Genomic DNA, 19,208 nt, shown 5'->3' on the forward strand with positions numbered 1-19,208 from the left:
TCATGTATCTCTTCCCTTGTTTTTAAGTAGAACTGAATTTAAGCTCAAAGTAGAAAAACAATTGTCTTTCACAATTAAAAATAAATTCCAAAAAAAGTAGTGAGTGTTCTGTCTGTAAGATTTTTTTTCAGCAGTATCTTAAAACTTTTAAAGTGACTGTTACTCAATACAGAATTCATTATCCTCAATGTTTCTCAAATACATTTTTGCCAACCGTTATTTTCTCCCTAGCTTCAGGTTTTAGAAACATGTTAAAGTCTCCTCCAAACCAGCGACTATATCTAAGATTCCAGATTTACTAGTCATTGCATCACGTATTTTTTATATGTACTACAAAATGTTTATATATTCAACACTAAATATATATCCCCAATTGAATCCCAATTCTGAAATCTTAGCTTATGTCTCAAACCATAAAAGAAGACAATGATCAGGAATGAAAGGAAAACATTCTTTAAATGAAATAACTCTAGAACTGTACCATTATATGAAAAAGTCTTTTAAAATGGCATTGTTAACTCTCCACAAACACACCATGCATCTTCTAGACGTTAACATTGATAATCTTAAACTCCAACTTGCATACTAGCTAAGTAAATGTATCTAGCAGTTGTTGAAAATTATGGCATGGGTTTTTGCATGAAGACTTAATTTCAAAAGGGTGCTTCTACTCTTAAGTTCTCATGCAATTTCTAGATTTGTAGACTTCAGTAATTCAGCTTTGGAAAATATGTTATTACATATAAATAGCTTCTCTCTTCTCTATCATATGTGTATCAGTATTTGTGTGCATGTATGTGCACACATATACATATATATCTTTCTTAATGCACAGATATATGTATATGCACACAAATAATTATCTAGCATAAATAAGTGTGTGTGTGTGTGTGTGTGTGTGTGTGTGTGCGTGTGTGTGTGTCCTTTATTAGCAGCTCTTCTCAACTTACTGAGTGCTCCTTAAATTCAAAAGTTTAGGATGTCAGTATACTGATCTTTGGTCATAGGGAAAAAATGGTGATTCTCAAGATTGGGGTCAGCTAGGTAGAAGAAACCCCAAAATACTGTAATTTTTAAGATCTTGGAGAATAGGTTATCTCTGGTTCCAAAGATGTCTTCCTCTTCTTTTGGGAGGTTGAGACTCAAAGCAACTTTATGAAATAGGTGTGACATATTTTATAACCCCTTTTCACTGAGGAAGAAGCAGTCTCAGGAACAGTTAAGAATGATACTCAAGATCATTATGTAAGTAGTGAGACCATTCTTTTTACTCTAAATTCAATTCTTTTAGAATATTAGAACTAGGTGTGACCTTGGAGAACATCTAATTCATATCCCACATTTTCAGCCTCTCTGAAAGCATGTTTCTAAATCTTTCTGCTGGTCTGAAGGTATGGAAAGTGGCATAGCCTGTTGACTTAAGTTAGACCAATGCTAGTGATCACTCATATCCTTTAATGTATGAAAATAAAATAGTCAAGATACCAAGGTTGGAGACGCTTGACATTTCCCACTCTCAAAATCAATCACCGATCTGAACACCCTGGCTATTACTCAGAGATTCAGAGGTTTGCTGTAAGCAGAGACCATGACCTTGGAACAATTATTTTCTCAAAAGGCATTACCAACAATGATGTGAGCAAAGTGCCCAGACTGCCCTCCAGTGCATGAATCCCTGTCCAGGAAATGGCTACGAATCTTCTACGAGTAAGATGAGTTTGGCTTAAATCTCATTTCAAAGCATTTATATTTCATAAGCACTGCATTTAGACAAACTTAAAATGAGCAAGTCAAAGAAAATACTCACTTAAAGATTTTCTGTGCTCTGGTTTCTGTTCTTTTATATCACTGTCGCAGTGACTTAGCAATTCAGTGCTGGAGGATCTTTGGATTTTGAATAATTCCAGGTTTCTTGATGGACAACTTGAATCCTTTGGCTGGAAACAGCAAATAATTAGACTAAATAATTTTACCAGAAATAAAGGATTCACCATATAGTTTTGTGTTCTATTTTGGTGTTTTTGGGGAAATTTGAAGTAAGGAAATTATTTGGGGATAGGTCCTCTATGCTGAGCTCAATACTCTAATAACAGTTTATATACGTATATGGTACTTACTAAATGCTAAGCACTATACATGCATAATTCAATTAATCATTACAACAATTCTATAGAGTAGGTGGTATTATTATCATCCTTATTTTCTTCATTAAGAAAACGAGGCCAAAATAGTTAAACAATTTGCCTAAGCCCACACAGGTGGCAAATAACCAGAATTCAAACTCCGGCAGTCTGGTCCCAGAGTCTACCCTCAACGACAACAAACTGTGTGTACTTGTGTGTACGTATGTATGTGCACTCACACACATTCACACACACACCCCTTTAACCGGGTTTACTGTTTATGGGAAAAGTTAATTTGCTAATTTACTTTTTAAAGTGTTAGTCCCCAAATGAATATAATGAAAGCCTGCAATTAAGTATCAAGAAAATCAAACAGAAAATCTTTTACTATCCTATTGTATTCCATATTAAGAACGAATTTTTCTCAAAATTTTGCAAATATTAGTTTTCTAAAATTAAATGTTCTAGAGTCTCAGTATGAAATGAGTGGTTTTAAATAAGTTCACTCTTAAAAAACATACTCTGAATGTATGTTTTAGGATAATTTCATGAAGTTCTAGATATGTAATTTTCATGAGAAGAACAATCTAGCTTAGCTGGAAGAATAATAAAAATCAGTACAAAGGGTCGTTATTTATTGGTATTAAAACAGTGAGTGTGGTCTTAAATATATTTATATTTATTTTCAGGAATTTTCACTATGGACTGCATAAACTGAAAGTTAAAAAAATTCAGTAGTTATTAAGTGCTTGTGTGCTTTTTACAGCCTCTAGTAAAAAAAAAGTAAGAATGCACTACATTTTTGAAAGAGAGAAATTAAATGACATTTAGTTCTACAAATCCTGTCTGATGAAAAGGTTTTTAGTGGATTCTATTTAAACTAAAAGAACTTAAATTCTCTCAGTCCATAGGATCTATTTAAATGTGTGTGTGTTATATGCCTGAGCACTAAGATTTAAATGACTACATTTTAATTAATAAAGGTAACAGCCAAAACAAATACATACCAATCTGTCAATTGCATTTTTGATAGCGTGGAACCAATCCAATATGATGAAGTCAATATCTGACTGTAGAAGGAACTCATTTCCTGATACTGTTGTGATCTGAAAAATAAAAAATCGACAGGTAAAGAAATTTTGTAAGATAAATCTCTTACATGTAAAAATCCATTTTTAAAAAACACAGTTTAATACATTGAAATATTTTCTTGTGTTCCAGTAATTGTCTTTCTGGGAACTGGGAGCATTTTGAACTGCTCTCTCTAAACTGTTTTTTCATGTCATAACAAATACATTATTGTTTTAATAATAGAACGATTAAGTCAGAGTAGGGCTAAAGCTGAATTACTCCAACTTAAGGAGAAATAAGCCAGGAAGTTCAGAGAACTGCAGACAGTACACACTTAAGTCAGAACCCGCAGCAAAAATGCACCCGGGTGTGTCAGAATTCATTCTGCACATTTGCCTCTTTCCTGTCTGTCTTTTCAAATCTAATAGTATCTCTATATTTGATTTCCTTTTATGGAGGGCTCTAAAACAGATTATTTACCAAAAAGTCTAATTGCAGACTTCCAAAAGGTCATTCAGATGAATAACATTTGATTATTTCTACTTTCTTATCAGAGATCTATAGGAAAGTAATAATAAAAAAAAACAATTCCCCCACAAAAGAAGTATATTAAAATAAAAGTTCATTTATATATTTGAACCCCTCTGGGAGAGTATTTATCAAATGAACATCCAGGTTCCTGACTCTCAGCACTGCTAAGTAGTTGGCAATGTTTAGCATGTAACTGTGTATTTTGAATTACAGTGAATCTTTTTCTCCTCAGACTTGTGAGAAAAGGATATGACCCTATAGAAACAGAGAAATACTCTAAGTTTCACACATAAAGGGCTACTTGGAGAAAAAATTGATTAGAGTGGGTGTGGACACACTTTTTGTATTTGGCCATCAATCTGAACTGTGAAGATTTTCCCTTTATATTACTGACTTTTTCTTGCAACAGGAAGATGAACATTTCCCAACTACTGTCACACAGAGTTCAGAGGTTTAGAGGACTGACATTTCAAAATACTCAATCAGGAGCCAGTCACCTCTTCTCTGCCTTCCTGGCTCTAAACAGGAGGTGAACGCTGAAATGTGGCACAGGTTCAGAAAATCACAAATCATGCTTTAGGCCATCTCTATAATTCTATCATTAAAGTGACAATTATTACCCCAAATGGCTCATTCTGAAGGTTTCAAGGATTCTTATGGCAGCATTTAATGACAATGATTTTGGGGTTTCTAAAGAAATCTGTTACATATTTGCACATTATTCATTTGCCATTTGTTTTTAGAAAAACTACTATAGAGATTCAACATTAATCAGTATTGCGAAGCAACCATTGTTGATTGAGATGGGTTCCAATATCAAGTGTGGTCTTTAAAACTGTAAGGAGAGGAACTGTCTAAAGTGTATGCAATTATAAGAAGTGAAAGATTGAAAAATAATAGGATTTAATTGCCCACACTAGAATTTGACAGATCACTGGGGCCAATCATTTTTTCTCTCTCTTTTTAAAATGATACTGCATGTAAGATTTAGGATGGCTCAAAACAGTCTTCTGTTTTATGTATCCAGTGAAAGACAGCTAAGGTGATGTTTGCCTAATTTTCTGAACACCATTGCAATGTTCTCTACTCAGATAAAGTTCCAAATGTTTACTTTATAGAGTGTTGCCTCAGAAATTATAATCTAAAAATATAAGATCATTTATAACTAACACAAGAAAACTACTAATGTCCTTGACCTCTACCTTCATCCTAATCTGTAGTTAAATATTTTGATTATGAATGTATTTCTAACATCATAATTGGTAAACATACACAAAGACAAATGAATTAGCCAAAGCACAATGTACAGTATAATATTTCTCTGCCAGTATAAATAAACCACTATAAAATTATAAAAAGAAACAACATTTTAAAAGTATGAGAAACAAACATAATTAGATTTACGATATTATGAGGGTTTACGAAAGAGCTAACATAGTTCAGCTTTCGGTCTAGTAAATTCGAACAGTGATAACATATAAGTACTTTAGCAGTGCATTTGCATTTTTGGTGCATGCTATGCAATGCAAAGGGGATCTTATATTGCTAACGCAACCAAAAGCAAAATGTATTTTAAAAGTTCCTTTGTCCAAATATATTACTGCATTAATCATACATAATCAGTGATTTACGAATTCATATTGAGAAGCCAGATCAGAGAGCTATATAAATGCAATTCATTCAAAACATGCTATCAGAGAGATACAGTTCACATCCTTTCCTCTGTCTTCCCACTAATCTTTCGAGTTACCAGGCAGTCTGGAGAAGTCTGCTACTGCTCTCTACAGTTTAAATGCATCCACTTCTTAATTACAGTCAGTAATTGACTTTGTTCTGCTCTATTCCAGTCACTCACAAAAAAAGTAGTTTCAAAATCTTTGACTGGTAAAGGCCATTTAATTCAGGTTCCTCAATTCACTTTTTTACTTTACTTCTTTAGGATTTCTGATAAATGGTTTGCTGAATCATATTTGCACTTTGAACAATCGAATTTCCAACACTCTTGGGGAAAAAAAGACATCAGTAAAGAATGTTAGCTTTGCCTAAACCTTTTGATTGAACAACTTATGACAACAATCTAAAGTAATGTATAACAGAGATAAAGGCTTTGATATTAAGCTGTGCTAATGTACTCTTTCTATATCATGTTTTGCCTCTGTGACAGATGCTAGGGTGAGGGGATGAAGGAAGAACTTACAGAAAGCATAACAGGTTTAGATAAGAGATGCTGGCCTCCATCTTGCTTAGAAATCTACTTCAAGCAAATGTTCCTTGACATCCCTCATCACCACAAGGTCGTATTTTGAAGGAATATATCAGGGCACCAAAGTAGTCTTAATGAAGTGTGCCAGTGTCAATAATAAACATCTTTAAGTATCCATCCAGGAAAATTTGTCTTGAACTTCTTCATACTAAATAAGGGTCCATCTGAATTCTTGCTAGTAAGAAATTTATGCCCAAGAAATTATAGAAGCATGTCCACTGAGCAACGTGCAGGGTGGGCACATTCCTTAAGGTTTTCAGGGGTTAATTCAACAGTAGTTTTCACGTGGGCTTAGAACAGTATGTGTCTTTTTACAGTTCATCTAAATACGGAGGCAGGTCGACACAAGTCCAGACTTCACTGATAAGAGATGAAGAGCCAAGAAATTTGTGTTTTAGATTTTAATTAAATGGAGTTTTACTATGCTAATTTGAAGCATCTTAAAAGAGTTTAAATAGTGTTTATGTATTGTTCTTTTAAATATTGTCAATTAAGATTTAAGTATTTTTCTTCTAAATATTGTCAATTAAGAACCACTCTCATCAATATTCATTCTGGCAGTGAGATTTTATACTATTAGATTTTAATTTAAATGAGAAAATAATGTGTAGAATGGCATTTATACCATTACAAATTTCCATACTTTTGTTTACTAGAATATAAATAAAACCTTTTTTAGAACCTAACTTTTTCTGATAATAAGAATAATACTTTATTGTGTAGAATTTGGGAAAAATAAAGATAACAAAGAACCAAAATTATGCATAGCTACACAAAGTAAACATTGATGGTATTTTAATTTAGTTATTGCCAATCTTTTCATAAATAAAAACCAAACAGATATAATTATCAATGATATATATACCTCAGCAGCAAAATATATTTGATGGTTAAATATTACCAGCTTCTTTTTCAATTGACTTCAGATGCACATGGGGAGATTACCAAAGATGTAAGAGGTAATGAGTGACAGAGTGCTCCTCTCTGTTTGAGAGTCCCACCCTTCCGATTACAGAATAAATCCCACAAATAATTTCGTGTACAGAAGACTAGAGAGGACGTGTTCATGACGGAACATCCCACTAATCATTAACAATGACTGAGTAAGCATCCATTAAGTACAAGGAACATTGCTAGAAGCTAGGGATACACAGCCCCCACTCTCAAGAACTTACAGTCTGTTAGGATAAATAGGACATGTGCATATACAGATAAATAACTATAGAAAATAGCTTATACTGAGTCCCAATGTGAGTGGCACACATGATGCTCATGTCAAGATTTCAGAGGAGAGAGCAATTACTGCAGACACATTTACATCATGAAAGTATGCATAAACTGGTGGTCATGATGTGTTATTCTTTAAAGGTTGATTGTATCAGAACTTTAGTATATTAAAGATGTGAATACCACCACTTGGTATGCAAAGTGATATCAGCTTTAATGATCTCAAAGCACATAATAAACATTCTCCAAATGCAGCTTCCCTCCACTATCATAAAGTAATTTTGCAAATGAAGAAAATGAAGCAAATGAGGAAAATGAGAATGCCATTCTATCAAATTGGCATCATTTTAAATGATAAAATTAAGAGATTACAAAGATCTTGATTTCTAGTTCACTGGTTCTTAGCAAACAGTTGTATACAGTCAAGAACTGTGTGTTTGAACAGGGAAAGGGCTGTGATAATTTGGTTTCTGTTAGGAAATTTGGAATAGCAACTTTAGACAAAGTTGCCTCTTTCCTTGCAGTTACGCTAAAGATAGCCCGATTTTAAAAGATCATGCAAAATCCTTACGCTGATTTTCCTTTCCAAAAACAAGCACTGTCTTGCTATGAAAAAATATATCTAAAACTAAATTGGGTTATCTAAAACTCCTTCAAATCCTAGAAAGGACTAAAGCAATCCTACACTTGAACAAATATCTTTCACATTTTGATTGGAACCTAAGGAGGGATTATTCCATCTTAATGAAACTGAAATGGTATGTAGGAAATGTATAATAAAATATGCCAAATATCCAAAGATTCCTAAAACATGTTAAAATAATATGGGTACAGTGGTTCTAGAAATACATGGATAAGAGGAATGGGATTTAATTGCTATTATGTTTAGAGATATTTTGGACTTCATTATGGAAGTTTTATATTTGAATTAAATTAAGTAAAAATAAAAAGTTATATCAAAATACACTAAGTTTATTTGAAGTGAATATGAATTATTTTTTGTGATAGTAATTTTGCCCATATCTGTATTCAATACTCCCAGCAGAAAATATACACATTATAGGGAGATATCAAGACCTAAAATTGAAGTAATAATGCTTAAAAAACACACACACAGATTCACATTTTTTTCATCTTGTATCACTCCACATTTGATACAGCTGATCAAGTGAAGGTTGTCATGGTTATACTAATAGCTAAATTACTTGGTCTCAAAGGTGTTTATGACCACCAAAGAAATTACACTATCAGGCTGAATGTCTGTCTCAAATTACAGTCTGGTTTGAGTAATTTCTAACATTTTTCTTAGCATGTTGAGCAAAGTTAAAATTAAACTAAGGGTAAAATATCAGTTAGATGTAAAAGGTCTTCAATTTGCCTTTCCAGAAATGTTACTTGTTAAAGGATTTTGTGAGAAAGTATCTGCCTTGTGTTCCCAATGTTGCTAGATGTTAAGTAAATATATGCTGATTACAAAAAAAAAAAAGTTGCTTTGGCAACTCTCTTATTAAAATGCATTTGTAATCCCCATCTGTCATGAAAGTTTTGAAAACTTTGTTTACTTTGGATAGCAGCCTTATCCAGGGTTACCCTAGCAAACAATGATAGCAGTCTTCAAAAGTTGTATGAGGAACAAGCCACTAGGGATCCATTTTTGTTTTAATTGGCACACACAAATACTTTTCTGGTCTGTCAAGAAGATCAAGCTAATATGCATGGAGGGTGTTATATTCTCAGCTTTGGGGAGCAGTAAAGCTCCCTTTATTTAAGTAATTTAAATGATAGACTGCAAAAACTTTGCAAGTCAGAAAAATGTTTTATACTTTCTGAGGGAATATTTGTTTTAAGCAACGGAAAATGTTCTACATATCTAAAGATGTTGAACCTTATGTTATCATTACTCTGTTTCTTCTGACTCTGTGAAATGTTCCTAAATCCACATGCTACTACATAAACCAGGTCACCAATGGATCCAGCATTTCCACAACTCCCCCTGTGTTAACAAATGTCTGTTCATTAATTTCCAGATGTTTATTAGATATGTTTTCAATGTGTTTGGGGTTGATTGATTTGCATGTACATTTATTGGAACCCTCAGTGGTGTCATCACATCAAAATAACCTGCTCATGTAAGCAATCTCTTATTAATGGAAAGTCAACAAATGTTGGGCTACGTACATAACAGATCTCCAGTGCATTCCAAAGTCTAAGGTTTAAGGCCAACCTTTCAAGAAACAATGCTTTTTAAGTGAAATTGAGCTGTATACTTTGACACCCAAATAGTTTGGTCCATGTATTTGTACAACAGAAATTTGTTCTGCATAATAAAATTGGCCCTGTAGTGAACAATCATACCCCATATTACTTTCCCACTATACCTTTCTGTTTAAAATATCTAAACCCCAAATTTATTTCAAACAAACAAGCCAAAAAAAAACCCTCATGTTTATTCTTTTACCTGTGTTAAAATATTTTAAGTACTGAGAAGCAGTCTTCTCAATATTCATGAAAGAATACTATCCCAAGTAATTAGTAGATAGTTTAGCAGTTTCCACAGTTCTGCAGCAGCTACACCAAAACTTTTGCCTGTGGTGCTCATAGGAAAAAACGACTGAAAAAGAGACTAATCGAAGCAGTTGGTGTATAAAGAGATCAACTTAGACTTTTATTGCTTTTGATTTTTAAATTTGGGGGGAGTTCTTGTCTGTAGATAAATGAATCATCCTGGGACTTGTCACCACCAGTCACTCCCTGCCAACCACAGATCACCTTCTTGCCGGAGCTATATTTACTGTGTTCAGTTACTCATCTAGTCATACAACACTTGGGAATCTGCTGCCCCCATCGTCTTCAAATTGGAACTATTTTTATTATTACTGTCCTTATGTAGGTAATGTTCAATTTAAAAAATTTCAGTAAATTCAAAAGTATAACATAAAATCTCCCTTTCTTCAAGATATACTAAATTGTCTCTTTGTACATATCTTTCTGACCCATGAGGAAATATGTATGTTTATATTTTAATGAAAATGTGTACTATTATGAAAATTTTTAATGCATTTTACTATATATTCTACCATCATCTCTCTGGAGAATTTAGTTACAATATCCCTGCTTTCTTGTCTCATCCATGTTTTTCCCTGAAATCCATACTATACATTGCAGCCAAAGTGATGTCCCTGAAACTTGGATCTGATCATCCCATTCCTCCACCTGATGTAATTGTGAGGCTCCCCACAGCTGTTGCAGTGCAGTGCAGATTCTTTAATTTGACCTGCCAGCCCCTGTGTGCTCCGGCACTGACCCACTTTGCGGTTCCTCAGCTCCACATTTTCCTCTGCATCTCTACCATCCAGCCATACTGATTTTTTTGTTTGTTTCCCAGCTGTCCCATACTAATTCTCAGTTCTTCCCTTAGAGCAGGTTGTTCCTGCTGCCTAGACCCCTTTGACATCCTCTGTCATATTCAAATCAATTGAGATGTCACCTTTCCAGTAAAGGCTTCTCTGAAATTGATATTCCCCCAAGTGCACTCATACCATCCTGCTTCTCCTTTATCAAAGCACAAATTGGTCTATGTTCCATTGCCTTGTTGGTCTTCCTGTTCCCCCAACTATGCTATAATTCTGAGGCCAATGACAATTGTCTACATGCATGGCTGAACAACTGATACAAAAGGAATACTAAGAAAATAATAAACACACAAATCTTATCTACTTTATTCATTTCAGTGAATGCATTGTATTTCGTGGTTTGGTATGCCATAATATATTTAACTCATTACTGTCATAAAATCTTGAAGGTTCCAATACAATTGCATTCTTTCAGGTAATATAAGGAATGTAATCATGACATCTACTGAGAACACTTCATGAGAGTAGAATAGGCAAACTATTTTGAAGATTGAGAGTAGCAGTCTGAAGACTACATTTTCCCAGCAGTCAACAATTCCTAGACATCAGACAATCGGATAAACCTTGGCAGGGCTGGAAAGCACAAGAGTCATCTGTATTTCAATGCTTATTCTTAAAATAGATTGTTCTTGATTATATTCCAAAGCCACCCAAGTATTTTACAGGGATCATCTACACTAGATCATCCAAGAATCTCACCTGAAAAACAGGCTTTTGGAGTTGGGAGTTGACAGTATGGGAATTGGAACATGAGTTCAAAATTTAAAAGAGCGAATCCTTGGGTTAGTGGGTCAAGTCTTCAGAGAACCTCAGTGATGCAAAGATGCTCATTGCTGTCCATCAGCATTGTAGCCATTAATTTTACAAGAACATCATTAATACTAATAAATAAGCAAACTGTGGGAGGAGGTGGCAGTAGTTATGCTGTTAATAATCTTTAGAAGTATTAGCTCACTTTAAGATACAGTGACTTAAGCAGAAGTAGGTATTGTTGCCGCAAGTTTATTACTCACACGTCTCCTATTAATAAGTACTAAGAGTACACAATGAGAATAAAAGATGTTACAGTATGTATCTTTATGCTATTGTAACATATTTGGCCATGATTATGAGTGTTTATAAAACATTCAAGAATTGTTCCATGTCTACTTACATTAATGAGAACACCTGTTAGCTTTAGTGCTGTACAGACTTATTTGCATTAGATTCAGGTTTTCACATACTGTACCTCACTTTCTGAAACAATTAGATGCTTATAGAGAAATATAGCTAAGTGGAAAACAGCAGCTTGAATGCCTTCCGGCTCAAGACAATTCAACTCCAGGTTTCAGTGAAAAACAAAAATCTGCTCAATTACAATACTGCCACTTAGAAGTGAATGTAGGTGTATTTCATAATTTTACATTCAGAGAACAGAAGATACGGATGAAAATCTGTGCTTTAATCTTCACGTAAAATCATAGCCAAATGAGGCAGTTTCCAAACAAGGATGTCAACACGTAAGGAATGGCAATGCCACCACAACATAGATTCTCTGCAATCTTGGGAACTTGCTACCCAAAGTTGACCTCTTTACTGATTTCCAGAAGATGGATAACTCCAGCCGGTCTCTGACTGAGTGAGGAAATCTGCAGATCCTGTCCCACCTTGTGTTGTTTCCAACACTTTGCCAAAGAGAGCTTTCTACAACAGAGCTGAAAGGAGCAAAGGAGCTGAGGACTCTCTTTGAGTCAATCGTTTCTGGGCTACGGTTCGCAGCATAGCCAGAACATACCAACCTAGGAGATGCACCACACTTTCGTTATAGAAACCCACAAGTCTGTCTTATTCATTACTCACAACTTTTATAGGTCTCACTCTATTGACCCATCTGTCTGCTACTTCTAGGATGCTAAGACTTCTGGGATTTAAATATTTTCAGTTATTGAAAAGGGAACACTTGAGCACATCTATGGATTCACAGCCTCTATTATCATCATTATATTTAAGAGGCGCAATATTTACATAAAAATAATTCAGGTGGTGATATACTCTAAAGATAAATGAGTGTTTGCAATCTGAAGAAGCATTTATAACTATTTTCTCAAATATAAACAGTGCACCTCTGTACTATGCTAGTAAACACAGATTAGCCCAGGCATATATAAACTATTCCCATGGTATTTCTGATACTCTGTCCTGGAAATAACAGAACTGGGAATGGCCTTTGCAGAGTTTGTGGCTCACAAGAAAGAATGGTATCTATTTCCTCCTCGGCTGTCAAGTTATATAATCTAGATAGAGGAACAAATATTAGGTGGAGATTTGGGAACTAACCAGTGAATTCTTTTTTATAGAATCCAAACTACGTAATAATACTAAACACTTACTTTTGGTGTCTCATAATTTTGAAATTGTGTTTAACCAAGAGCTTGACAATCTAGATTTTGCTCTCCATGAAAGAGCATGATCATTCTTTAGAAATGATTAGTTATCTGTGTAATTAGGAGTTTCATGAATGAGTACTAATGTTCTTTTTCCATGAATGATAGGCTTAAATAAATTGAAAATGCTGAAAATTTTCTTCTGAGAATGTGGAAAACTTGTAATTCTTCTGTTTGGAGAAAATTCCTAACTGCTTATTCAAAAAGGTTATCTTTAAACTAAACCTGAGAAAGCACCTGACATTTCCAAAACTATAGTCAGTGCTTTATAATATATATAGTACATATGTACATATAATATGTTCATATATTATATATATCGCTATGATATGTATCAGTATATCACATATGATCTATATGATATAGTGCTATATTTCCTATATAGTAAGATATATCATATATGTACATATGTGCTATAGTTATATATGTATGTATATTATATAAATTATATATAATGTATATATTATGTAAATAAATTATATAAATATTACATATGTACATATGTGTCCTCTCTCTCTCTCTCTCTATATATATATATACATATATATATATATGTTTAGAAAGAGAACACAACAGAAAGACAGAGAGAGAGAATTTAATGGTATTTTTATAAAAATAAACCACCTGTGACTCTATAATAGACAATGACATCTGTCAATTGAGCAACAGGCCACCCACCTAATAAGGAGACATCTGGAATGCCAAATGTCTGCAGAAATACCTTAACAATCCTTACTCCCCAAAGCAAAATGATATTTATATTGAAATACTACCATTTAAAGATGCTAGACTTCTAAAAAATATATCGGTAGCACTATCAGTAGGGTGACTCTATAATTTATTGTTGAAACTATGATAATTCTGAAGGCAAAAGGCACTGTTAATAATCATACCAGGACAATAGGTGTAAACCAGGCCTATTTTGTGTCTCTGGGACATATGGATCATTAGTCATCACATACAACACTGGGAGTCATTTAACAACCATTTAGGTGCCTAGTGAATACCTGCCATTGCTCCAATTCTAAGAACTGTGACGTACACAAAAAAGTTAGCAGTGACCCTTCCTCTGAATAATCTTCTAACTTAGTGTGTGAAAAGATTCATTTGGGAAAACAATTAGAAACAACAATTAAATCATGATTCAAGATGGGACACATAATGATTTTTATGAAGGAAACCATAATTTCCTTGAGGGTATAATGGAGGACTCAGAAAAGAATGTTGGAGAAGGATCTTAAAAGGATTGATGAGATTTAGTAGAAGAAAAGGCAGAAAAACAGAACAACACAGGTGAAAGAAAAAGCTTGCACAAATATCCAGAGGAAGGGAAGAATCTAGCATCTCTTAAGGACATGAAGAATGTGTTCCTATACCCTCTTTGTGGACTCTTTCCTTCTTCACTCATCCCTTAAATAAAGGTGTTACACCAAGCATTTTCCTGTAGGACATGATTCCTCTCCCTTACAGACACACTAAGGAATTATCTTATACTATTTCTCATTTTTTTAAATTAGAGCTGTAAAATGGATAGATCCCTAATGTGTACCTCTAGTTCAATTCAAAATAGTATATTTTCTGATCAATTATAATTTGGACCAATGTGACTTCTGGTCTGACCTCCTTACTGCCAGACGATATAGTTGCAGTCCATTCTTTATATCCACTCTTGAGTTAACTCCTAAGATGACTGACATCAACTTTGTTCTTGGAGATGTTTGTAAGTCTGATTCTCACATTCACTAGGACCTGAAAGAATCAGACCCTGGAAATAGGGCCTAGTAGTGTGATTGTTTACAGAGCTCCACAGGTGATTTGAAAATTATGCTGCATTGGTGTCTGCTGTTCTAGACCATGGAAAGATGATCTACCTAAATCCATATCTGTCACATGCCACTTATCAGTCACTGAATGGATCCCTTTTATCCTCAGGATAAAACCTAAATTCTTTAATGCAGGTGTCCCCAGACTTTTTACACAGGGGGCCAGTTCACTGTCCCTCAGACCGTTGGAGGGCCGCCACATACTGTGCTCCTCTCCCTGACCACCAATGAAAGAGGTGCCCCTTCCTGAAGTGCGGTGGGCGGCCGGATAAATGGCCTCAGAGGGCTGCATGCAGCCCGGTAGTTTGGGGACGCCTGATTTAATGTATGTTGCCAAACATTTCATCATTTATCTCTCTGTCTCTAATCTTTTTAATTCCTCTACCTACTAACGGCGTAACTTTGAACAATTCATTTAAAAACTTTGTGTTTCTATATTCTCACCTATAACCTGAGAAAAACGTTAATACCTACTTTACAGCAATTATAGGGCCTATATAAAATATAATCCAGGAGAAGAACTTAACATAGTACCTGGTACACCCTTAGCACTTAAAAATGTTATTATTTGATTTGATTTATTGACTGATTCATTGATTGTCACCTGGATTTTGCAAACTCCATCTCTTCATTTGGGAAAGTACTCAGACATCGCCTATTCAGGAAAGTCTTTTACAACATCTAGAGGTCAGAAAAGAGGTATCCCTTCAGCAGTCTGTACTAGCTTCAGAATGGTGTGCGTCTCACTATTGTACACATCCAGTGTCTTGACCTTTCAACACGATAAACTCCCTGACCACAAAAACCACATGTCCCCGCACTCAGCCAAGTACCTGGAGTAACACCAGCTCTCAATAAAGGGGTATAGAGTGAATGATAGCTCAGTTGGCTTAGGTTATAACTAAAGCTTTTGGTATCTACATAACAAAAGGCCTTGAAATTTAGAGCACAGATTTTGTTTGGTACACTGGTAAAGAGGAAAGCAGTTCTTAGTCCCTGAGAAGATGTATTAGCTGAGCTATTCCACAGCATCAGAGTGGAGAAGACATCCTCTTAAAGCTGGCCCTGTATTTGCAACTTCCATAACTGTCAACATGCCACTGCCTTCTAAGGTTGTACCAATGCATCTATCTGAAAAGATGCTATGCCATTTTGTTATGAAGAATGCCTCTTTCATGGGCCCCTGGGCTTTTCTGGCTCTTTCTGGTTCCTGATCTTTTCCCCTTCTTTCTACACAACTCAACAGCTACTTCTCTGCCTTCAGTGTTAGATGCCCGCTTTTGAGACGGTCAGTATTTGAATCAAGACCTTTGCCACACCCCAAAGTGACTTAACATGATCTCTGGCCCTGTTAGTTGAGCATGCACCCTGTCTTGGATATCCTGTCTTCGCCAAAGCTCATATCTATAGCTGTATCCTGTTCTTGTTTCTGGCTTGTGGTTCCCTATTTTGGTGGTTTATCTCACATACCAGACCCTCTCGGCTGATAGTGTCCTTTTGCCAGACCCTCTTTGAGGAACTGGGGCTCTGCAGAGCATCTCCCTGATCCTCACTGCACCTCACTGTGTTCTTTAAATCCACCTTCCATCTGCCTCACCCATCTGAATTCTTACACACGTAATCAAGAAATAATCCATACTGTGTTCAAGGCACCATAGTTATAAGAATATCTGAAAATGAGTCATGTCAGTGTATTCAGCAATCATCCAATGGTCTTTAAAATATCCTTGTTATTTCTGGTTGGAACTCACACCCTAACAGCCTGGACTGAATTTTGTTATCTTACTTTTAGGTTCTGTATTCTGTCCAGAAGACACACTTCCTTCCAATAATATCAGCTCAAACTTTTCCATAGTAGTTGTCCCAACTATAGTTTTTTGCCTGCTTCATCAAGAGGGTTCTATTGCCATTAACTTGGGTTTTCATGATCTCAAGAAAAAAAATCTCAATCCCTGAATAAATGATATCTAAAGATCACCAATACAGTAAGTTGTTCCCTCAATTTCTGAGGCTTACTATCAACTTTTGTGCCATTTATCATTCTCTAGCATTCTGGCAAGTAGGACATTAGGAGAACATTTTTCCATTATGAGAACAAGTGTTGGGTTTGTAATCTGTTACCCTTGAGGCTGACAGCATTGGATTCATATTTTACTGAGTTTCATCCACAATATTTTCTTAAAAGTTTGTGGCTTAATTAGATTAGATTTATATGCAGCTTGTTAATTTACCTGAATGCAGATGGAGAAGGCACTAAGGGAAGAATGTATTCCAAATTTAAAAAAGCCACTGTCCTGGAAGTATAAACTGGTGATGGCTTTCAAACATTTTTGGTCATAAAACATGGTAAGAAATAATCATTGTGAATCAGTACATCTCTTTCTTGCTCTCTCTCCCCCTTTTTCCTTTCTTTCTCTCGGATACACACACACAGACACACACACACACACAAACACACACACACATACTCTCTCTTCCTCTATTTTCTAAATAGCTGTCTACATATCAATTCATTCATCTATTATTCAATGATAATAATGAAAAATTATATATACTATGTGCATATATGTTCATTTAGATATATGCATATATCATATAATTGAAACAAAAGCTTCATGAAATAATACTTTCCTTGACTATATGTGATGTAATCTGATATTTTCTATCCTGGTCTCTTCTTTTCTTTAATTGATTTTATTTAAAAAATCTGGTCTCAACTCACTAAACTGATTTTGTGACCCTCTGAAGGATCTTGAATGCAAATTTGAAAAACTCTGGCCTAGAGAGTAGTGAAGTTGTAATCTTCCTGCCCTGTTCCTTGATGCACACGTTCCCTCTCTCTTTTCCTCCCTCCTTCTCTCCCAGCCCCTTTGTCCCTCTTTCCCTGCCCCTTCTTTTCCCTTCCCACCCTGCACGCCCCACCTCCCTGTGGATAAGGGGCTTCGAAAAGTCTTCATATATAATTCAACAGTTGGATATTGAAACCTAGGAAAAACTTCCAAAATAGTTGTCCTGTTTGTGACTATTAGGCCTGGGTTATCAGTAGCCCTGTGTGGGTGATTCTGCACTAAGTCATTTCCCACCATTTGAAAGTAGAATTAACATGTGGTTCTTTGGAATTTGGCTTAGACCCTCGGTTTTCTAAATATACCTTAAAGCAAGAGTTCCTTTATAAAAGAAGAAACAAAGATGGGGCACTATGCTGTTTGGAATACATTTGAAATAACTCACCATGATCTGGACAAGGAAAAACCAAAGAAGTTAAAAGCCTGGCAAACTATCAGAGACAGAGATGGCAGCTATTTGTTTTCAAGTCCCTTGTATCGAAACAATGAGTGCGCTCCACTTTGCATCCTGCAGCACCGTGGTACAAGGTCTGGGAGTAGTTACTAGCATGTGTCTGTGTGATGGGAGTGAAAGCTAAACATTTTAATAGTGTTATGGCCTCTCCTTCTCAAGTTCCCATTAATGCAAATATAGCACATGTGGTTTAAGTCCCAAGAGCCTTGTAGGACACAAATCACAGATGTAGAATAAACATTATCAGAGAATAAGACTCCACGGTCTCCTTGCCATCAACACATGACCTTATGCTCCCATGACATCAGACAGATACCTGATAGGATATCTTAAGCAAAATCACAAAAAGTCAGGGTCATCAAAGGACCTAGGATGGCAAGATCCTAAGTGGACTCCCAAGGCTTCTTGGTAAATTATGGCAGAGGCTCCAGCTACATCAAGGCTTTCAGAGAACACTCACCACTATGGTAATTAAATATAGTAAAAATTACTCATCCTTCCTGCACCAAAATTACCAGAGACTTATGCTATGTGAGGAGTAGAGCATTCTTGTAATGTAACCCAGATGATGTGATGGCACAAGGCCTGTAAAACAGAGCTGGTGTACTTCAGATACACAATGCAATTTTCCCAGCTATCTCGACTCTTCTCTGCTGTCTTGAAGACTAAAATTCAGTGTGATTGCTGCTCTAAGATTGCTCTTTTCTTTTTCCATTGTATTGTCATCCCTTTCTTTCCCCAAGTCATTCTTTTCCAAAATTCTCAGACTAAAAAAAAAAAATGACTAAATTGAGTCTTCTCTACCTAGCCCATTATCATTGCTGTATTATAAAACTGCCACTACATTTGAGAAACTTGGGTAAACTCCTGTGTATCGGTGAGCTGCGTTTCCCCACATTTCCCATAAGTGAGACTTCAGTATCCATATGCTGACCTGACCTTAAAACTTATATTGGCAGTACTGTCAATTGCATGTAGTGTGATTCCGGGAGCCTTAAGAAGCCTCCTTGGATGACAAACTAATTCCCTAAACC

The 19,208-nt window shown here is 35.4% G+C and overlaps 1 protein-coding gene across 1 annotated transcript in view; it reads right to left on the minus strand.

Moving 5' to 3' along the window:
* ARHGAP15 (Rho GTPase activating protein 15) overlaps positions 1 to 19,208 on the minus strand; it is a 645,891-nt gene that overhangs the window by 333,646 nt on the left and 293,037 nt on the right. Inside the window, exons 7-8 of the mRNA XM_003921995.3 lie at positions 3,131 to 3,229; positions 1,808 to 1,937 (exon numbers count right to left, since the gene is read on the minus strand). Coding sequence (XP_003922044.1) covers positions 1,808 to 1,937; positions 3,131 to 3,229 — 229 coding nt within the window. The remainder of the gene's footprint in view (positions 1 to 1,807; positions 1,938 to 3,130; positions 3,230 to 19,208) is intronic.

This window comes from Saimiri boliviensis, chromosome 5 (genome assembly GCF_048565385.1).
Source record: "Saimiri boliviensis isolate mSaiBol1 chromosome 5, mSaiBol1.pri, whole genome shotgun sequence".
Classification (NCBI taxonomy): domain Eukaryota; kingdom Metazoa; phylum Chordata; class Mammalia; order Primates; family Cebidae; genus Saimiri; species Saimiri boliviensis.